Source organism: Protomyctophum parallelum (assembly GCF_964188405.1).
Source record: "Protomyctophum parallelum genome assembly, chromosome: 2".
NCBI classification, from domain to species: domain Eukaryota; kingdom Metazoa; phylum Chordata; class Actinopteri; order Myctophiformes; family Myctophidae; genus Protomyctophum; species Protomyctophum parallelum.
Window position 1 is genome coordinate 14,273,946 of NC_139699.1, and position 24,427 is coordinate 14,298,372.

The following is a 24,427-nucleotide window of genomic DNA, read 5'->3' on the forward strand; positions in this document are numbered from 1 at the left end:
ACCCCCGAGATCGGAGATCTGTTTTCCTTCTACTCCACTACACTTAGGAAGCAAATATTCTACTTTTACTCCATTGCATTGCAATATTTTAGTTAAGCCTACTAGTTACTTGGATTATTGTTACAAAACATACATTAACCACTTCAGCCTGCATATACTGTACCTTTTGGCCATTTGAAAATAGCCGATCCAGCTAAACGTAGGTTGGCTATTTTTCAAAAGACTTTTTGAAAACTTGAAATGGGACACACAGTGAGTACTTTCACTTTTGGTACTTTAACTATACATTTTGATGCCAATACATTTTGTATATAGGCTACTTTTACTCAGGTATACATTTTTAATTCTGGTACTTTTACTTCTACTTTTACTAGTAATAACAATAAGAGTATACTTTCTCCACCTCTGTCTGCGGGCCCGGGGACAGGCTGCGCTGCAGGCCGCCAGAGGGGGCGCTGTGGCGCGGCGAGGTGCCCACCCAGGTGTGGCCCGGGGAGGCGGGGGGCGGGGCCTGGCAGTGGGCGGCGGTCACCGTCAGGTTGTTGTCGCTGTTGGAGCGCAGCAGGACGGGCCGCGGCGCCGCCAGGGAGGAGGAGGAGGGCGAGGGGGCTATGCCGTTGCCAGGGTTACGACGCTGCTTGGAGTATGCCGGGGTCTCGCGGAAAGGCACTGCGGGAGAGAAGATATAATATGAGAGTATTGAGATGAGATGAGATACGATAGAAAATGAATTAAATCCGCACTTTCAGTCGAGTAAGAGTCTTTATTAATAAAGATAGTGCTCCACAGCAGCAGTCATACCAGACAGACAAACGCGTTTCGGCGCGCAGGCCTTCGTCAGTGGCAAAATTGGCAGTAGCAACGGAAATTACATAGATATATAGAATTTTTTGTTCATTTAAAAGGGACTATACAGCCGTGTCACATTATTAAAGACATACATAGTAGTGAACATACATATTATTATAAGAAATCATCGTCTTATTTCAGAATCCACATTACCAAAAAAAAGTTATTCATAGGAAACAGTTTAACACCAATTCTTCATTTAGACCTTTAGGAAATACAGTATTTAAGAAATGGATGCGATAGAACATCAGTTTTCAACCTTGTTCATGTCAAGGTCCATTATTTATTTATTCAGCATTTGAGCCACGGACCACCATTTGATGACGTTAAGCCTCGCAGACCCAAAACGAAAGAATATTTTGCTGTCGTTGGATAAGATTTTGTCCACAATGTTCAAAGTTTTTCCAATTCTTTTCCTCAGTTCATGAGCTATGCCTGTTCAAAGTTAGCATTTTCAACTGACGGCTGTAGCGCCACCCTTTGGCCAATGGTCGTGTCTAAGCAGGCTCAAGAGAGGTAGAGCAGGTCGTCCAATGATCCATGGGTCGGCGGTTCGAATCCCGGCTCCTCCTGTCTACATGTCGAAGTGTCCTTGGGCAAGACACTGAACCCCAAATTGCTCCCGATGTGCTGGTTGGTACCTTGCATGGCTTCCGCCGCAATCAATGTATGAATGTGTGTGTGAATGGGTGAATGTAATGCACAATGTAAAGCGCCTTGGATAAAGGCGCTACATAAATGCACCATTTACCATTTAAGCAGGGTGACGTATTGCTGCATTTCGTAAAGAATCACTGCACGGCTTGCAGAATAAATTATTTATAATTCAAAATAGTGGGTGATCTCAAGGTCAGAGGTCAAAAGTCCACGAAAGTTGTTTGCCATGAGGAGACAAATGTGTATCAAAGTTGTATTGCTCACGTTCAAACAGGTCATGTGCTATGCCATCTGTCTGTCTGTCTGTCTGTCTGTCTGTTAAAACGGGTGCTATGACAACGGGTATTGCATACTAGGTTCCCAACTTGCATCGTTCGTTCCCAAGTAGGCTGGTGGCCGACGGGCACAGGTCTAGTATTATCATATGGAGGAGAGGAGAGGAGAGGAGAGGAGAGGAGAGGAGAGGAGAGGAGAGGAGAGGAGAGGAGAGGAGAGGAGAGGAGAGGAGAGGAGAGGAGAGAGTTTTATTGTTGCCAAAGTTCCCCCCTTCATTTTGCACTAGGATGGTTATCAGTCCACTACCACAGCGTAAGGAACTTGATTTTATTTATATAGCAATTGACCATAACCATGGAATGTTATTAACCCATTCTGTTGGAGTTTGAAGCATCGTTGGAGTTGGAGTTTAAAGCATTACGTTATACGTTAGCTATTATACCAGAGGTCGTTTCGAGGAAGTAATCTGATTGGTTGAAACAGCCTTCTAGCCGTGGGTTAAACCAGCACCATTCACCACCTAATCAAAACAAATAATTCAGCTTATCTGTGCTCCCAGAGCGCTAGCAAACTCTGTGGCTAGGCTAGCTAGTTTCTTTGGACATTTGTGGTCGTAGGGACTACATCTGTCATTGAAAAAATATATTCTTTCAGCGATTTTCTTAGTTTTAAGGGTAACTTTGTATAATTGCAATATTACACTCGAGGGTGTGGGTTAACGTAATTATTGCCACGACAGGGATGCGGTCAGGAACGAGACAGAGTCGAGTTCCGCGAGCATCACTGAAGTGATGCACCCTCTCGTGTAATATTGCTTAATTGAAAAATAGCAGATCTACAAGCTCATAGCGCGGCACCGAGTGCCGCACTACGAGCTTGTAGGTTTGCTATTTTCTTTTTTTCTTGAAAATGTAGGGCAAATCATTGAATATATATTCTTTCAGAGCCAACGTTTTTAACTCAAATCTTTGCTTTGGAACAACATATTTTCAGATGGGGGTCGGTGGCCAATTGCATAATAATCTTGCGGGTTCCTTGACATGGAGATGTTTGAGAACGAGAACTGTCATGATTTAGAAGACATTTGTAGAATCGTTCCCAGGTCAAAATAGGTTAAAAAAAGACCACAACATCAACATTTGCTGTCAAACTCAACCCTGGTGGCTGCCATATAGAAGCAGTTCACTGCTGCTGCTGCTGCTGGGCGGTTAAAAATAGAACCACCTTTTGTGTCTCATGTGCTATTTTCTTCCCTCAAAGTTGTCAAGATATGCACCGGGACGCATGTATGCACGCACATACGCACACACACGCTCGCACACGCACACGCACACACACACACGTGTTCAACGTTGGATAGCCTTACTGGGGGCTTGTTAAAACCAGCACACCAACACAGTCAGCGCTACGTTGATGCACATCAACAACAGATCAATATCACTTACTGACATATATTGGCAATATTCCATTTTCTGAAAAGTGTGTGTGTGTGTGTGTGTGTGCAATGGTAAATGGTGCATTTATATAGCGCCTTTATCCAAGGCGCTTTACATAGATTGTGCATTACATTCACCCATTCACACACACATTCATACACCGATTGCGGCGGAAGCCATGCGGGAGCAATTTGGGGTTCAGTGCCAAGGACACTAGACGGAGGAGACGGGAATCGAACCGCCGACCCATGGATCATTGGACGACCTGCTCTACCTCTTGAGCCACAGTCGCCCCGTATGCAATCCGTGCATGTGGGTCAAAACAATGAGAGCGTGTTACATAACGACAGAGAAAAGCAATCAGTGGAATCTGTACGAAGAGTTGAGATGAGCTCTGACTCTGATGGGGAGTAAATGTACTCTCACTCTTTTATTTAAGTAAAAGTATCAAGACTGCAATGTAGAAACACTGTTACAAGTAAAAGTATGGCGTTCAAAAATCTAAATGTACTCGGGTAAAAGTACAAAAACATACTTAAAGTACCAAAAGTAAAAGTAACCGTTCCGTTTCACTAGTATTTAAAAAGTAATAATTTTTGAAAATAGCAGATCTACAAGCTCACAACGCGTTACAACAAGCCAAAGTTCAAATAGGGATGAAGTGGTTAATGCATGATTTGTAATAATAATCATCATAGAATAGGTCATGAAGCCGAAATTAGTTTTCTTCGACAGGTGGCTGGCATCTCCCTTAGAGATAGGGTGAGAAGTTCAATCACAAGAGAGAGACCGCTGCTCCTTCGCCTGGAAAAGAGACAGTTTAGGTGGTTCGGGCATCTGGTTAGGATGCCTCTCGGGCGCCTCCCTAGGTAGGTCCTCGACGCACGTCCCAAGTGGGAGGAGACCCCGGGGCAGACCAATGCGCAGTTGGAGGAAACACATCGACTCACTGGCCTTGGAACGTCTCGGAATCACCCAGGAGGAAGTCACTAATGTTGCTCTGGAGAGGGAAGTCTGGAGCACTCTGGTGGAGCTGTTGCCCCCGCGACCCGACTACGGATAAGCGGTTGAAGATGGATGGATGGATGGATGGAATAGGTACAGAGGTCGCACACACCAAGAAAACAATTTCAACAGGTTAATTTCTCTACTTCAGGACAAACGTTTGGGCTAACAGCCTCTTCAGTGTGAGGAGTTGTAGGAATCAAGTCTCTTCAGTGTGAGGAGTCGTAGGAATTAAGTCTCTTTTGAAGGAGTGGTGACTCACCATCATTAATAATCACCTCACAGTCACACCCAACAGACTGGGATAGATTAAAAACTCTACGTCTCTATTAACAATGTAAACACATTTTCCCGACATATCACCAGCTATTTCTCTAACCCTAACCCAAGGAAGAATTACATCAAACTAAATCCAGGTCCAGCCACTCAAAGTAAAAGGCCTTTATTATAGCTGGGCTAGCAACATTATTTCGCTGTATTTTAATGTCTGTAGCTCATTAAAAAAGAAATGCGCTGGATCCTGTACACCTATATGCCTTTTTTGACATCATGTTTCCTCTCTCCGTGAATGTGATTTGCTTCCGTGAGAGGAACCGCTGCTTCGAGGGAAGCTCCTGTAACTGGACTCCGGTTAAAAATAGAACTGAATATGATTTCTGTACGAAGGTATGAAGAGATGTTGAGATCATCTGTGTCTCATCTTCATAGCCAAAGGTATAGAGAGATGTTGAGATCATCTGTGTCTCATCTTCATAACCGAAGGTATAGAGAGATGTTGAGATCATCTGTGTCTCATCTTCATAACCAAAGGTATAGAGATGTTGAGATCATCTGTGTCTCATCTTCACAACCGACATGGTCATAATCATCGTTTCATTACCATCATCATCATCATCATCATCTATCAATCACCTGATCTGCAACCTCAGCGGTTGTCACACCATGTTTTGACGAGAGAAACAAGCAAACCAAGTCTATGAAAACAAGCCCAAAAGAAGCGATTATATATAGGCCACAGTAAACCTTGTAACCACGATCTGTCGCAAGCAAGCTGTCTGCCGTTTGCCGAGTGAGAATGTGTTGAAGCACTAAAACCTTGAGTGTTCATTTAACTTTGAGAGAGTACAAGACCTTTAAACGAGTCTTACATTTGAGCACAAGAACCAATTTACAACAAATGTACAATTTAAGCCTTTAGCAGACACTCTTAATCCAGAGAGACTTACAGTAAGTATGCAAGGAAAACAGGTGTAATACGTTCCCATTCCTGTCACGTCATAATAAACCAAACATTCACAATTCATCCGAAACGTTGCAACAGACTCATTCTTCCAAGAATCTCTTCCCTGAAGGACAAATCGTCCAAAAAACCTCAGTCTTAACCAGCCACGTAGGTCACTAACCCTAACCTCAGTCTTAACCGGCCACGTAGGTCACTGACCCTAACCTCAGTCTTAACCAGCAACATAGGTCACTAACCCTAACCTCAGTCTTAACCGGCCACGTAGGTCACTAACCCTAACCTCAGTCATAACCAGCCACATAGGTCACTGGCCCTAACCTCAGTCTTAACCAGACAGTGGCCTTGTGGTTAGAGTGTCTGCCCTGAAACTGGGAGGTCGGGTTTGATCCCCGGCCGGGTCATACCAAAGACTGTAAAAACAGGACCCAATGCCTTCCTGCTTGGCACTCAGCACTCAGTCTTAACCGGCCACTTAGGTCGCTAACCTGTGCCACTTTACTCTGTGCTCTACTGGCCACTTTAGGTGTTGCAGCTGTCGGTGCTCGGACAGACAGACAGACAGACAGACAGACACTCAGACACACATAGCTGCGTAATGGAGCAGAGGCACCGCTCAAAAATAGCAAAGTAAGCCGTATGTGTTCAAAACGCTTGGGCTTCTTGTGATACTTGTGTGTGTGATGCTGTGGCGTGATCAAGGGCATTGATATATATAAAAAAAAATATTTTTGAGAAAAGAGCTTTCTGTGTGGCTGAATGAGGTTTGAACTGCATGTGTGAACATCTCCAGCTTCATGTGTGAACATCTCCAGCTTCATGTGTGAACATCTCCAGCTTCATGTGTGAACATCTCCAGCTTCATGTGTGAACATCTCCAGCTTCATGTGTGAACATCTCCAGCTTCATGTGTGAACATCTCCAGCTTCATGTGTGAACATCTCCAGCTTCATGTGTGAACATCTCCAGCTTCATGTGTGAACATCTCCAGCTTCATGTGTGAACATCTCCAGCTTCATGTGTGAACATATCCAGCTTCATGTGTGAACATCTCCAGCTTCATGTGTGAACATCTCCAGGTTCATTGACAAAACAGCAGCAGATCAATCAAACCGCGGAAACCACCGATGGCTTTAACACAGCGACAGATGGGGAACTGCACACACACACACACACACACACACACACACACACACACACACACACACACACACACACACACACACACACACACACACACACAGTGTCACTGGGGGTGTTTTCTCCACCTTGAGCACAGTTCCATTCCTCCTCTCTCTGACTCTGACCTAGAAACCTCATGCTACAGCGTGTATCTCACACAGCTGATCTCCTTCGCACTGATTATTCTAACATATACAATAAAGTACTCACGTGTTTGACTTAAGTAAAAGTATCATCAATACGCTGCAATGTAGAAATACTCTGTTACTCTTTAACTCAAAGTTAAACGTATGGTGTTCAAAATGTACTTCAATTAGTACATTAGTACAGTACAGCATTTACTAAAAGTAGAACAGTATTGTTATGAAAATGTAGTATACCGACAGAAGGAAGTACTCATTATGAAGAATGTCCCATTTCGCATTTCTGTTTTCAAATGTATAAAATGTATACAAATTCCTTGAAAATAGCAGATCTGCAAGCTCACAAGCTCACAATGCGTCACATTATGACAAATTGTGAGCTTGTATGTAGGCTATGTTTTGCAGTAATAATCACAATCTAAAAAGTAACTAGTAACTAAAGTTCACGAATAACTGTACTGGAGTAAAAGCACAATATTTGCTTCTGAGATGTAGCGGAGTACAAGGAAAGGTATTGCAAATTGGAAATATACAGTAAAGTTAAAAGTACCTCACAACTGTGCTTTAAGTCTACCTATCTAATCTACTTAGTTACTTTACACAGCTGTGCAGTACGCACCATAAGCCCAGCTGTGTCAGTTACAACAAGTGAGTGAAATCACGTCTGACAGATGTACAGATGTACAGATGTACCAGCGCAGGCTGTATAGATTATTCTGTGGACCCAGCGCTATACGGAGCAGAGTGTTACGCACAGACTAAAAATAACACATCCTTCAGCAAGTTGGAGAGGACGAGGCGCAGGCAGGGCAAATTAACCAGCTCAAAAGGGACAGGAATGAGACTGAAAGGGAGTTTTACAACACGTGGCCGAAAAATAATGGAATAACGTGATCTATATGGAAATAAAAACAAAAGTCAACAATGTCTTACCTTCCTTCTTTAAGGCATTGAGGAAAGACTTCATGTTTCTATACTCCTCGCTACTCCACGTTGAAATCACAAGGGTTAGGGAACGTCAATTGACTGACTTTACCCGTCAGGACCATGGACAGCTACCGAGACGCAGAGCGCGGCAAGCAGCCGGCATTTCAGCACCATGGACACCTAACGAGATGCATTCCAGGACCACGGACAGCTACTGAGACGCAGAGCGCGAGCAAAGATGCAGCCAGCATTTCAGGACCACGGACAGCTCCCGAGACGCAGAGCGCGAGATGCAGCCGGCATTTCAGCACCATGGACACCTAACGAGATGCATTTCAGAACCACGGACAGCTCCCGAGACAGTGTGAACTGTGATACAGCTACAGGAGGTGTTTCAGGACCATGGACAGCTACCGACAGACACAGTGTGAACTGTGATACAGCTATAGGAGGTGTACTGAGCCACGGAGTGCGGTGCGCCGCCCGGAGGAGACGCGGTCCGTTCCGTTCCGGGCCAGCCAGTGCACATGATCGCTGCTTGGCCACGGCGGGCAAGAGAGAGAGAGAGAGAGAGAGAGAGAGAGAGAGAGAGAGAGAGAGAGAGAGAGAGAGAGAGAGAGAGAGAGAGAGAGAGAGAGAGAGATGGGAGGGAGAAGTAGCCGTGAATAGTTGTGGCAGTCTCTCTCTCTCTCTCTCTCTCTCTCTCTCTCTCTCTATCTCTCTCTCTCTCTCTCACCCCCCAGATGTAGACGCTCACAAGCTTCCCAACCGAATGCATGAAAGCAAGTGAGGAAAGATAGATCATAGACAAGAGCTATAAATGTTGAAGAGTATTTTCTCATTTCATCAGTATAGTGAAAAGTTCAAGCATGGCCACAACTCACAAAGTAACAGAAGAGCAAAGTCAAGATGCTACTTATGAAATGTTAAATCTTTGATGTCTGGTTACTTAGCAGAGTCACATTTCTGTGATTAAATAAATAAGCATGTGTCACATGTAAGAAAAAGCATCCCTGGACGTCTTAACAAATAAAACTGTGAGGTACTTATAGGACGTCTGGGGACGTCTTAAGCTTTTTTTAATCGATATAGATAACCTGCAGCATGGGTGATTTTTAACCTGCAGCACGGGTGATTTTTAACCTGCAGCACGGGTGATTTTTTACCTGCAGCACGGGTGATTTTTAACCTGCAGCACGGGTGATTTTTAACCTGCAGCACGGGTGATTTTTAACCTGCAGCATGGGTGATTTTTTACCTGCAGCACGGGTGATTTTTTACCTGCAGCACGGGTGATTTTTAACCTGCAGCACGGGTGATTTTTAACCTGCAGCATGGGTGATTTTTAACCCGCAGCACGGGTGATTTTTAACCTGCAGCATGGGTGATTTTTAACCCGCAGCACGGGTGATTTTTAACCCGCAGCACGGGTGATTTTTTACCCGCAGCACGGGTGATTTTTAACCTGCAGCACGGGTGATTTTTAACCTGCAGCACGGGTGATTTTTAACCTGCAGCACAGGTGATTTTTAACCTGCAGCACAGGTGATTTTTAACCTGCAGCACAGGTGATTTTTAACCTGCAGCACGGGTGATTTTTAACCTGCAGCATGGGTGATTTTTAACCTGCAGCATGGGTGATTTTTAACCTGCAGCACGGGTGATTTTTAACCTGCAGCATGGGTGATTTTTAACCTGCAGCATGGGCATGCGCCCCTACTAAGAAGCGTAAAGTAAACGATTAAAAACGTAAGAAAGTGCTCGTGGGAAATGAAATACTGAATGCCCCTAGAAATATGAATGGACCTCCACTTCTTAATCCTTGGCGAGCTGCTCTGGCTGAACGGAAGGTTATTATGATGTTTAATGGAAGGTTATTATGGAGTACAATGACAGAGCAAACATACATTAACGGTGTGAAAAGATTGTGCTCGAGCAGGAGGAAGTGTGTGTGTGTCATGTATGCAAATCATGTGGCATACTGCACACCCCCTTATCGCAAGCACGCACACGCATGCATGCACGCACGCACTGCACACCCCCTTATCATGCATGGATTACCAGAGTCTGCTTCCGACGCTGCCAATTCAATCCAAAGGCTATTTATTGCTTTGGATGAAGAAGTGTTGATTATAAAAAAAAAAAACACAGATAATGGCAGATCTACAGTACAAGCTCGCAACGTTGAGAGCTTGTAGATCTATATTTACGTGTGTTGGAGTCACGCACGTCTAGAGTGTTTCTGCGTTCACCAGACGTTCGTAATATACTGACAATTTCTTCAACAAATAGACAAAACTAGACTGAAATGTTATGGAGGGACTAGTGGAGAAGAGATCCTGTAGAACTAAATGTTATGTCGAAGTGTCCTTGAGCAAGACACTGAACCCCTAATTGCTCCTGATGTGCTGGTTGGTGCCTTGCATGGTTTCCGCTGCCATCGGTGTATGAATGTGTGTGAATGGGTGAATTTAATGCACAATCTCTGTAAAGCGCCTTGGATAAAGGCGCTATATAAATGCACCATTTACCATTTACTAGTGGAGAAGAGATCCAGTAGAACTAAATGTTAGGGAGGGACTAGTGGAGAAGAGATCCTGTAGAACTAAATGTTATGGAGGGACTAGTGGAGAAGAGATCCTGTAGAACTAAATGTTAGGGAGGGACTAGTGGAGAAGAGATCCTGTAGAACTAAATGTTAGGGAGGGACTAGTGGAGAAGAGATCCTGTAGAACTAAATGTTAGGGAGGGACTAGTGGAGAAGAGATCCTGTAGAACTAAATGTTATGGAGGGACTAGTGGAGAAGAGATCCAGTAGAACTAAATGTCAGGGAGGGACTAGTGGAGAAGAGATCCTGTAGAACTGAATGTTATGGAGGGACTAGTGGAGAAGAGATCCAGTAGAACTAAATGTTAGGGAGGGACTAGTGGAGAAGAGATCCAGTAGAACTAAATGTTATGGAGGGACTAGTGGAGAAGAGATCCAGTAGAACTAAATGTTAGGGAGGGACTAGTGGAGAAGAGATCCAGTAGAACTAAATGTCAGGGAGGGACTAGTGGAGAAGAGATCCTGTAGAACTAAATGTTATGGAGGGACTAGTGGAGAAGAGATCCAGTAGAACTAAATGTCAGGGAGGGACTAGTGGAGAAGAGATCCAGTAGAACTAAATGTCAGGGAGGGACTAGTGGAGAAGAGATCCAGTAGAACTAAATGTTAGGGAGGGACTAGTGGAGAAGAGATCCAGTAGAAATAAATGTCAGGGAGGGACTAGTGGAGAAGAGATCCAGTAGAACTAAATGTTATGGAGGGACTAGTGGAGAAGAGATCCAGTAGAACTAAATGTCAGGGAGGGACTGTAGAGAAGAGATCCAGTAGAAGTAAATGTCAGGGAGGGACTGTAGAGAAGAGATCCAGTAGAAGTAAATATCAGGGAGGGATTAGTTAGTAGATCTGCTATTTTCAGCATGCAACGTGAGTGTAAAGTCAGCCATTACGACGCCATCAAGGGCCGATAAAATAAGTCAACTGTGGATTTAGTCGACAAACATTTTCACATGACAATATGACAAAAACTAAATTAAAATTTACTCAATGGACTATGACTAACAACACTCTACGGAGCTGATTGGTCTCTTCCAGGAAACAATCCTCATCGTTGCTATAGGCAACCCAGAGTGGGGGGGGGAGACAACCTCATCGTTGCTAGGCAACCCAGAGAGTGTGTGTGTGTGTGTGTGTGTGGGGGGGGGGGGACAATCCTCAGTGTTGCTAGGCAACCCAGAAGAATACAGGACCAGCACCTCATCAGAGTTCACCTCATCCTCCCACGTGCACGCACCTGTCACCACACACACACACACACACACACACACACACACACACACACACACACACACACACACACACACACACACACACACACACACACACACACACCACAGATCATCAGGTATTATCAGGTATTATCATTATCAGGAGGAAGATCTCTTTTAAAAAGTGTGTTAAAGTGATGATTTTTATGTGGCCACACCCACCAGATCATTAAGTGTTCACCTTAGCACCAGCAACCTGAATTTAAGCCTCGCCCCCAGCAGTGTGTTGTATAATAATGGGGGAGGGGTTAGGCTTATGATGTCACTAAGGTGGTGTATTTCGACTGGGCCTTTTGACTCAAAGGCTTCCAGGAAGAAACCAAAAATACATGGAAGACGAAGATGTGTGTGCTCACGCGTGTGTTTGTTTGTTTGTGTGTGCGTGCGTGTGTGCGTAATGTGTGTGCCCTGTGGGATTATCACAGCCTGCAAGTGGGTGGTCTGTCAATCATTCTTACACTCGCCCTCTCCATGTGTCAATCATTCTTACACGGACCCTATCCAGGGCTGCCAACATCGCTGGACTGTCACAATCCAGGAGATTTTATTTCACCCATAGTGTCAATTGTCTAATGTAATCCATGGGCGCTACAATCATTCTGCCAATTTGGGGAGAGCAACGGACTGTGAGCTTGAGTCCAAGCTGCTTCTTTTCACCTTTGTTTCCTAACCTGACTCCGCCAGATGGTGGCAGTATTGAGTTCACCAGTTCCCTCCTCCTAACTTGATCTGGTCTCTCTCAAGCAGAAACCATGAGCTGGAAGCAACGGGACAAAAATGTGATATCTCCATAATAATTTAGAGTTGTAGTTTTGTTAGCTTGTGTTTACATTTGCACTGTGGCAGCGCTATACAATACGTCACCAGTCTCGCGTTGATCCCGCCTCTAGCGGCCACATACGGCCACATATCGCTGGGGGTCTTAGAGTAATGTGCACTCCATAGACACAAGCAAAACACCTGGGGGTCTATTGGAGTAATGTTAACAAAACACATAAACCCAAAGCAGGGGGTCAGGTCCTCCCCCAGAAACATGTTCATACAGTAGATGTAAGTTCCTGTATTCTGGTGAATTTGGTAGAGTTTGATACCAAATCCAGGGTTCCACACTAAGTGAATCGTTCATTTGTATCATCGGTATCACATGTAATGAAGGGAGTAAGAAAGAGGCCCATTTCTGTCCAACATGGCTGCTGGTTCTGCATGCACACAGAGCCTGTTAGCACCTCGCTGCTAGTGGAGCCAAAAACAGATCGCAAACAACACTATGATATGGTTGTAGTGAAGGCTTCGTCATCACACCGGTGAGCACATGACAGTACAAGAAATATAACGGCTGGAAATAGCACCAACAGTGGCTTATATTATATAAGGCATGCTTCTACGTTAAATCATTCAACATGAAGCTGATATGCTCGTGTTCCTAATCGACAGTGAGCAGCTTTTGGTCACCTGATGTGTCTCACACTGTCCAACAGTCCAAATGGAACTCTATGTGATGTGTGTCACACTGCCCAACAGTCCAATAGGAACTATATGTGATGTGTGTCACACTGCCCAACAGTCCAATAGGAACTATATGTGATGTGTGTCACACTGCCCAACAGTCCAAATGGAACTATATGTGATGTGTGTCACACTGCCCAACAGTCCAATAGGAACTATATGTGATGTGTGTCACACTGTCCAACAGTCCAAATGGAACTATATGTGATGTGTGTCACACTGTCCAACAGTCCAATAGGAACTATATGTGATGTGTGTCACACTGCCCAACAGTCCAATAGGAACTATATGTGATGTGTGTCACACTGTCCAACAGTCCAAATGGAACTATATGTGATGTGTGTCACACTGCCCAACAGTCCAATAGGAACTATATGTGATGTGTGTCACACTGCCCAACAGTCCAAATGGAACTATATGTGATGTGTGTCACACTGCCCAACAGTCCAAATGGAACTATATGTGATGTGTGTCACACTGCCCAACAGTCCAATAGCAACCATATGTGATGTGTGTCACACTGTCCAACAGTCCAACAGGAACTATATGTGATGTGTGTCACACTGCCCAACAGTCCAATAGCAACCATATGTGATGTGTGTCACACTGTCCAACAGTCCAACAGGAACTATATGTGATGTGTGTCACACTGTCCAACAGTCCAATAGGAACTATATGTGATGTGTGTCACACTGCCCAACAGTCCAATAGGAACTATATGTGATGTGTGTCACACTGTCCAACAGTCCAATAGGAACTATACATGATGTGTGTCACACTGTCCAACAGTCCAATAGGAACTATACATGATGTGTGTCACACTGTCCAACAGTCCAATAGGAACTATACATGATGTGTGTCACACTGCCCAACAGTCCAATAGGAACTATACATGATGTGTGTCACACTGTCCAACAGTCCAATAGGAACTATACATGATGTGTGTCACACTGTCCAACAGTCCAATAGGAACTATACATGATGTGTGTCACACTGCACAACAGTCCAAATGGAACTATACATGATGTGTGTCACACTGTCCAACAGTCCAATAGGAACTATACATGATGTGTGTCACACTGTCCAACAGTCCAATAGGAACTATACATGATGTGTGTCACACTGCCCAACAGTCCAATAGGAACTATACATGATGTGTGTCACACTGCACAACAGTCCAAATGGAACTATACTGTATGTGATGTGTGTCACACTGTCCAACAGTCCAATAGGAACTATACATGATGTGTGTCACACTGTCCAACAGTCCAATAGGAACTATACATGATGTGTGTCACACTGTCCAACAGTCCAATAGGAACTATACATGATGTGTGTCACACTGCCCAACAGTCCAAATGGAACTATACTGTATGTGATGTGTGTCACACTGTCCAACAGTCCAATAGGAACTATACATGATGTGTGTCACACTGTCCAACAGTCCAATAGGAACTATACATGATGTGTGTCACACTGTCCAACAGTCCAATAGGAACTATACATGATGTGTGTCACACTGTCCAACAGTCCAATAGGAACTATACATGATGTGTGTCACACTGTCCAACAGTCCAATAGGAATAAACGGTAAATGGTAAATGGTGCATTTATATAGCGCCTTTCTCCAAGGCGCTTTACAGAGATTGTGCATTACATTCACCCATTCACACATAAATTCATACACCGATGGCAGCGGAAACCATGCAAGGCACCACATCGGGAGCAATTAGGGGTTCAGTGTCTTGCTCAAGGACACTTCGATGCTAACTCTGGGGGAGCCCGGGTTCAACCTTGCGGTTACCACCCAGCCACTCTACGCCACTGCTCAGGAACTATACGTGATGTGTCTCACACTGTCCAACAGTCCAAAGAGGAACCTCACACCGTACTGCTAGTACTACATATAAATAGGAACTACGGTATACAGAGTACAGCCAGGACTAAATACCACACGTCGCATCCTCGTCTATTCCAGGAGCTTATTATAATTTTAGCTGCCGCTACAGTAGGCCTTACAGTGTTTTTCTAGGACAGCTTGAGCTCACAGCGGCGAACCGGACAATGTATTCTGTCATCGTACTAGCATCCTTATCAGCAGCCTGTCTGTCTGTCTGCGTGATAAACAGTAAATATGAGCAGCCTGTCTGCGTGATACACAGTCCTTATCAGCAGCCTGTCTGTCTGTCTGTCTGCGTGATAAACAGTTCATATCAGCAGCCTGTCTGTCTGTCTGTCTGCGTGATAAACAGTCCATATCAGCAGCCTGTCTGCGTGATACACAGTCCATATCAGCAGCCTGTCTCCATGATACACAGTCCATATCAGCAGCCTGGCTGTCTGCATGATAAACAGTCCATATCAGCAGCCTGGCTGTCTGCGTGATAAACAGTCCATATCAGCAGCCTGGCTGTCTGCGTGATACACAGTCCATATCAGCAGCCTGTCTGTCTGCGTGATAAACAGTCCTTATCAGCAGCCTGTCTGTCTGCGTGATAAACAGCCCATACCAGCAGCCTGTCTGCGTGATAAACAGTCCATATCAGCAGCCTGTCTGCGTGATACACGGTCCATATCTGCAGCCTGTCTGTCTGCGTGATAAATAGTTAATATGAGCAGCCTGTCTGCGTGATACACAGTCCATATCAGCAGCCTGTCTGCGTGATACACAGTCCATATCAGCAGCCTGTCTGTCTGTCTGCATGATAAACAGTCCATATGAGCAGCCTGTCTGCGTGATAAACAGTCCATATCAGCAGCCTGTCTGTCTGCATGATAAATAGTTAATATGAGCAGCCTGTCTGCGTGATAAACAGTCCATATCAGCAGCATGTCTGTCTGTCTGCGTGATAAACAGTCCATATCAGCTGCCTGCCTGTCTGCATGATAAACAGTCCATATCAGCTGCCTGTCTGTCTGCGTGATACACAGTCCATATCAGAAGCCTGTCTGCGTGATACACAGTCCATATCAGCAGCCTGTCTGTCTGCATGATAAATAGTTAATATGAGCAGCCTGTCTGCATGATAAACAGTCCATATCAGCAGCCTGTCTGTCAGTCTGCGTGATAAACAGTCCATATGAGCAGCCTGTCTGCGTGATAAACAGTCCATATCAGCAGCCTGTCTGTCTGCATGATAAATAGTTAATATGAGCAGCCTGTCTGCGTGATAAACAGTCCATATCAGCAGCCTGTCTGTCTGTCTGATAAACAGTCCATATCAGCAGCCTGTCTGTCTGCATGATAAACAGACCATATCAGAAGCCTGTCTGCGTGATAAACAGTCCATATGAGCAGCCTGTCTGCGTGATAAACAGTCCATATCAGCAGCCTGTCTGCATGACAGATAGACTGTGTGATCATGAAGCCAAAAGACACATTATTTTCATCTTCTGACATCTGAATGTAGAACACAGTCTGGTTGTCTTTAAAGGACATCTTTGTTTTGGGGGGTTTTTTCAACCAAGGTTCATGTTTTAGGTTGTTAAAGTAAAAGATGCGCTTTAAACCCTCCTGGGTAGACAGAGGAGGTGAACCAGTGGCGTGCACAGATAGACACTAGGGGGTGCTAGAGCACCACCGGCCCTTGCCCTCTGGACAGCAATGTGCCCTTTTGAAAAAAATAATAATAATAACTTTATTTATTTTTAATTTTAATTTCTTTTTGTATATTGTACAGTATGTGGACCATGGTGACATTGATCAATTCTCGATAAAAAAGCTTCTAATATATTATTTATGCCCCAAAATCTATAAATCTCACACTATTAAGGCAACGGGCCGGTTCCACGCGCCGCACAAGGTGCCCTTTTTTCACCTGTGCACGCCACTGCGACCAACCAACCAACAAACCAACCAACCAACCAACCAACCAACCAACCAACCACAGCACAGTATGACAGCTCTCTAGTCAGGGACTGTCCTCATTGATTGGTCAACAGGACATGGTCGATAGGCCTCTCTCCCGTTAATCCTGTGTGGGGTCTTTTTGGGGGGATTACAACTCACAGGTCATTCAGGAGCAGATCGCATCTGGGCGGATTTGAAATGGATGCCGATTAGGCGTGCAGCGATTTATCGTATACGTGGATTCTAATCCAACGGAGGAGGAGCAGAGAAGCTACGACTCACCTACGTCTGACGCTTTATGGTTCTTTATCAGCTCGGCGAGCTCAAAGTTCCCCGCGATGATTGACACCTGGAGAGAGAGAGAGAGAGAGAGAGAGAGAGATCATGATCTGCATACATTGTATAATATTTAATAAGCCACATACTGTACGTTACGAGATGAAATGACATCATTAAAATGACATCATTAAAATGACAGCATTATAGAATGACATCACGCTCCATATACAGCACGTTGTAATCAACAGATTTACATTTTAATCACGTTAATTCACGCTTTAATCTACGTGGCTTTAACCCTCTGTGGTAATCTAGCAATCACAGCACGTACGCACGCACACATGCACACACGCATGCATGCACGCACGCACGCACGCAAACACACACTAGGGCATTAACGACTTCAGATCTTTCCAAGTCGACTTGTCAGACAGTAAAGTCGAAGATGAGTCGATTTATCGTTTTATGACATACTGTACACACACACACACACACACACACACACACACACACCTTAACAGGGGGGCGGGTGGAGGTGCGCGTGCTCAAATACGGAGCCTGTCAAACAAAGCACTGCACACACAGTGGCCTCTCCAATATGGCACAGTGTATGTATCATCTATATGGCAAAGCGCTGATTATCAAAACATAAAACTGTAACAGTAGCCTAAATACTAAACAGTGTGTGCGTCGCACACTGGTACACAGACCAGAAAAGAGAACACACCAGGAGAGGGGGAATAATTGGCGCCAGCCAACACAGCGCCAGCAGCAGCGCAGCACAGCGGCCCGAGAACACAATACAAAATATAAAATTAACACTAGTGGCAGTCAGCAGCCTGACCTTCAGAACACAATATAGAACACATAGGTCTATATATTATCATTACAGCAGCCAGCAGCAGTTTGGCACATCATCAGAATACAATCTGCATTACCTTCCACGTGAACCTTCTCTTCCTCCTCCTCCTCCTCCTCCAACAACTCGATAACGTTCTCATGTTAGTTTGTTACTTATTTTCTGAGCCATGCAAATAAACAACAACAACCTGCGTCCCGCACTCTGCGCGTAAAGCTAAACCAGAAACAGGACAGTCATTGCGTCGGATGCACGGATGTAGCCTCGGAAACGCAGACGTTTTATTTCCAGCACGGAGGTGGGGGGGGATATCGTTTGGGGATAAAGTTTGCACGCTTCTATCTGTTACTTCTCTGACACAGCGCAGTTCAAATTCAGCCAGTCAATAGTGGGACACCGCTGAGAGCCACATACACAGCGGCAGTCTTAGTTCTAGTCATCATAGTTGTAGTCATTCGTTTTTAGTAAAATAATTAATCATGATTAATCACCATTCGAACTATGAAAAATCATCAATCAGCAAAATATGCTGCTCTTTGTCTCCATCAGGCCGAAGGCATGGAGGGAGAGTATGTTTTGCACTCCGTTTGTGTATATTGTGGGAATGGAAAGATAAATGACATAAGGCGGATATATACATTTAACATATACGTTACTATACGTAGGCTATTGAACTAATCCAGTGTGATGGCAGGATGGTCTCTCACCCCGTTGTCGTGGGATGTGATTTGAGCCTAATCAAATGACTTAACTCAATGAACCTTCACAAACTGTCTGTCTGTCTGTCTGTCTGTCTGTCTGTCTGTCTGAATGAGACTAGCAGGACACTGCCAGACACCAGGAGAATGAGAGTAGCAGGACACTGCCAGACACCAGGAGAATGAGACTATAGCAGGACACTGCCAGACACCAGGAGAATGAGACTATAGTAGGACACTGCCAGACACCAGGAGAATGAGACTATAGCAGGACACTGCCAGACACCAGGAGAATGAGACTATAGCAGGACACTGCCAGACACCAGGAGAATGAGACTAGCAGGAGACACCAGGAGAATGAGACTAGCAGGACACTGCCAGACACCAGGAGAATGAGACTAGCAGGACACTGCCAGACACCAGGAGAATGAGACTATAGCAGGACACTGCCAGACACCAGGAGAATGAGACTATAGCAGGACACTGCCGGACACCAGGAGAATGAGACTATAGCAGGACACTGCCACAGACACCAGGGCTGCGTCCGAATTCATTCCCTATGCCCCATATAGTGCACTACTTTGGCGTTCCGCCATTTTGTTGTAGTGTCCGAATGTGTAGTGAGCATTTTTGCACCCTAACAGTGGACTGAAGTATCCCACAATGCACCGGGAATTGTAGGGAGCATCCGATGGTCACTACAAAAACACAGCGAAGCAAATCTGCCCCATAATGCATTGCTCAAGCTCGCTCTCGAGCGCACATGCACGTGTTTGCGCACGTGCGCTGCTTCTGCATGCATGCGCTCATTGCGCTCCAACTCAGAAGAGGCAGAAGTTGAACCAGCGAAAGAACTCAACACAAATGTACTTTTTAAACTTTCGTTTTCCCTTCCCTGGCGGAAGCTACAGATCTCGAGACAAATGATCTGTGCATTTATTTGAAATTGTTTTATTTTATTTATAATAAATTACTCATTTGCAATAGTATTACTGATCCATTGTATCACCCAGGACCAGCGCATGAGAGGAATCAGTTGCTTGCTGTAGAATATATTTGTGAGATTCTTTATCACAAACGTAGGCTAAATACATGCATGTGATACACATTAATTGTGTCCGAACATATGTTTTATTAATATTCATTAATTCCTGCCATGAAAAAGAATGCTATCTAACATTATTTCATTGAATTGCGATAAATACATTAAAACTTCATTATGTAGGCAGTCATTTATTGGACTGCTGTTTCTGTTAACACCAAACGTCCGTATTATTATTGTGAGCAGAGCTTGTAGATCAGCTACTTTTGGTAATTCTTTACCAAAAGTAGGCCTACCCGATACAAGCTCACAACACGGACGTTGCTTATAGATCGGCTATTTTTCATAGGCCTATGTTATTTTAAAATAACCTTTTTATCATAGACATATAGGCCTAAATGCCTGCAAACATATTTTCATTAGCCTATTTTTTCTTTATTCATTCATGAATTTAAAACTTAAAAAAAATTGTCCTTGCAGGGAGGTGACAGCCTGCAGTCACTTATTTGATACAGTCTGTTCCTAGCGAAAATTCAGCAGCAGCGTTTTGACTGGTTTCTTGTAGTCAGTTGATCCTTCATATCCAAATGAGTGAAACGGCCGGGATGATTTGTTTATTTTTCAAACAGTTCTTTATGAGGCGATCTGAAAAAACCTAATGGGGATTTCATGCAAATAAAAAGTACATGAACCCGCTGACCTACAGCGCCCTCTACCGATATTGACGTCAGAGTCGGTGCTCCCCATACAGGGAGTATTGTCCGAAATCATCACTATAGAGTCCACTAGAGTCTGGATCCCCGTATGGGGGGTAGGGAGTAGGGAACAACCCTAGCAATTCGGATGCAGCCCAGGATAATGAGACTATAGCAGGACACTGCCAGACACCAGGAGAATGAGACTATAGCAGGACACTGCCAGACACCAGGAGAATGAGACTATAGCAGGACACTGCCAGACACCAGGAGAATGAGACTATAGCAGGACACTGCCAGACACCAGGAGAATGAGACTATAGCAGGACACTGCCAGACACCAGGAGAATGAGACTAGCAGGACACTGCCAGACACCAGGAGAATGAGACTATAGCAGGACACTGCCAGACACCAGGAGAATGAGACTATAGCAGGACACTGCCAGACACCAGGAGAATGAGACTAGCAGGACACTGCCAGACACCAGGAGAATGAGACTATAGCAGGACACTGCCACAGACACCAATAGCTGCCAGCCAGCACATTCAAATCAAATCAAATAAAACTTTATTTATATAGCACATTTACATTGACCAAGGTCAGGCACTACATGGGGACATCGTACATGGGTAGACTTAAATTAAATTGAATTAAAAGCGATAAGATAATAAAAATTAGTCTTTAATAGGGATTTGAAAACCGTTAACGACAGAGCAGAGCGAACATGGAGCGGCGGGGCGTTCCAGAGTTTGGGACCAGGCCACGGCGAATGCGTGATCTCCTCTGGTCCTGAAATGTGTGTCAGGCACAATCAGGAGAGACTGATTGGCCGATCTCAGGGCTCTTGTTGGAACATAGGGAGTGATCAATTCAGCTAATATGGAGGGGACAGGTCATTTTGGGCTTTTTTTAATATGGTCCCGCCTATTTGTGTTGGTGAGGAGGAGGCGGAGCGGCGGCATTCTGCACAAGCTGAAGACGCCTAATAGCCGACTGATCGATGCCTGCATGGAGAGCGTTTATAGTAATCTAGTCTAGTTGAAATAAAAGCGTGGATGACTCTCTCTCGAGGTCGGTACGGGGCAGATAGTCCTTTGCCCTAGCTAGAAGCCTAAGTGGAAAGAAGCTATAGCCTTGACCACAGAACTAATGTGCTTGTCGAATTTGAGGTTATTATCAAAGGTGACACCAAGGCTCTTAACTGAAGAATGGATGTTATCACAGAGGGGACATTGTGAGTACAAGCACATAAGAGCGATTCATTTGGGATAAAACATGGACACTTATCTTACTGTTTTGTAATACTTTATACACTCCAGATTTTAACCCTTTGATGTTCCCTGTGGCCCACACTCGCCCCCATGTCTCTCTCCCCCTCTCCCTCTCTCTCTCTCTCTCTCTCTCTCTCTCTCTGGAGGTTGTCATGGTAACAAGTGGTTGTGTATGACACCGTAGGGGGGGGGGGGGGGGGGGGGCTCTTTATGTTCCCTGATTGAGTATAGATGCATGTTGTCATGGTGTTCTGTTCCAGTCCTACATGTTCGTATGTATTTTGGAGAATGAATCAGTGTTCATTTGACCTGCTCTGCTCCTGTATGTTCTGCACTGTATGGTCCCACTTCTCTTCTCTCACACCGTGACAGTATACTCAAGCCCAACGCTGGACCCAGCAGAACAGACAGTATACTCAAGCCCAACGCTGGACCCAGCAGAACAGACAGTATACTCAAGCCCAACGCTGGACCCAGCAGAACAGACAGTATACTCAAGCCCAACGCTGGACCCAGCAGAACAGACAGTATACTCAAGCCCAACGCTGGACCCAGCAGAACAGAGACGTTTCCAGCAAAAGGTGAATGAATCACCTCAGCTCCAAATCAGCATGCTGAACTTGAAAGAAGGATTTCGAGCCAGCCCAGCAGCAGCAATGGTTCCAGGAGCAGCCAAGGGTGAGCCACTTTGTACCTCACATAACCCATTTTGGGCGTGAACGCCTTTTGGGGTTGCTTTAGCTATTGAAAAATAGCAGATCTACAAGCTCATAGCGCACCACCGAGTGGCGCGCTACGAGCTTGTAGGTCTGCTATTTTTTAGAGTAAAAACCAACGTTTCGGCAGTACAACTGCCTTCTTCTTTACCCCCTTTACCCTGTTTCAACGTGTGTGTTACTGTTTTCATGCGCTGCCTGTCAGCACAACAAGCTCAGCTGTAGACCATTTCATCACGTTCCGTCGCGCTAATGAAACACCAAATGGGATTATTATGTCATGTCAGCAGTGGCAGCACTATCAGAAGATGTAACCCAGGTAAAGTAATCTGTCACTCTGCAAGTTTAACTAAAGTTTGTCCAAAGTCATCTCTGATAGCCTGCAGTCCTACAGATATATACAGAGATTGATTGAAAGTGAAACATGCAAATTGATGTAAACATACATACAGATTGAATGAATATATTAAATCGCATCGCCCACAATAGTCCATTGTGGGTGTATGGGTATTTGTCTCTATCAACAGTACAATTTTGAGGTATTTGTATGGAAACACTTACATACAGTACGTGTTTCCAATTTCCAATACATTTACTTCTACTCCACTACATCTCAGAGCATTTATTTAGTACTTACCGGACTTTTACTTGTAACGGAGTATTTATACACTGCCGCATTGATACGTTCACTGAAGTAAAATAAAATAGAATTTGTATTTCTTTCCACCACTGCTTGAGTAGAAGTACTCAGTTACTTCCCAGCCGTAGTGAGCGAGGCGTATACCACTGCTTGAGTAGAAGTACTCAGTTACTTCCCAGCCGTAGTGAGCGAGGCGTATACCACTGCTTGAGTAGAAGTACTCAGTTACTTCCCAGCCGTAGGCTCTGAGTCAACGTTGGTGTCAACACGTTGATGCTCTAATCGCTGCCGGGCTTATCGCTACGCTAACCCCCACCTCTGCACGCACGCACGCTCTCACGCACGCACACATGGAAACGCACGCACGCACGCACGCACGCACGCACGCACGCACGCACGCACGCACGCACGCACACACACACACACACACACACACACACACACACACACACACACACACACACACACACACACACACACACACACACACACACACACACACACACACACACACACACACACACACACACACACACACACACACACACCACAATGGCTGACTCTTCGCTTGCGAAGATAATAGGAGGAGTTTAGAGTTAGGGGTCCTTTAAGCTTTGCTTTGCGACAGGCACGTTCATACAATTATAGGCGGAAGCAGAAATCACAGCTATTACAGCAGGTGCGCGCGAGTGCGTGCATATAAGTATGTGTAGTGCACGCCCACACACACAGTACCAAGGACCATCACTATAGGTCATTTCTAGCGTACAGTGCACACACACACGGCAGGTACACACCACTTCAACCCCATCCGCCATCCCTATTCCCGGGCAACATTTGCCAATTAAACAAAACAAATAGCAAGCTCACAACGATTTGTTTTGGCTATACGGGCTAAGGTTGTGGACCCTCTGACCTCACAGGAAACAGGAAAAAGCCCTGGATGGAGTCTACACAAGAATGCTACGAATGGCACTAGGTGTCACATGGACGGACCGCATCAGAAACGTGGACCTCTATGGGGACCTCTATGGGGACCTAACACGGGTCACAGACAAAGTCAGAGAGAGAATTAAGGATGAGGCTGACAGGGCACTGCGTCAGGCACCGAGAACTTGAGGCAAGTAAATTGACCCTATGGGAGCCAACCCAGGGCAAAGCCAAGAGGGGAAAGAAGCGTACCACCTAATGTAGACGTGCTGTGGCGCGACAGCTTGGCTGACAACACTGCAGAGCTCAAGAACCTGATGTTGGATAGGAATTTGTGGAGGGCAGCGATCCA

The 24,427-nt window shown here is 45.0% G+C and overlaps 1 protein-coding gene across 1 annotated transcript in view; it reads right to left on the bottom strand.

The window, feature by feature from the left end:
• Positions 1–24,427, bottom strand: part of LOC310854527 (SH3 and multiple ankyrin repeat domains protein 2-like) — a gene marked incomplete at both ends in the record, with an annotated part of 149,655 nt that overhangs the window by 98,840 nt on the left and 26,388 nt on the right. Inside the window, 2 exon segments of the mRNA XM_083759207.1 lie at positions 404–669; positions 17,227–17,293. Of these exon segments, the coding sequence (XP_083615333.1) occupies positions 404–669; positions 17,227–17,293 (333 nt within the window).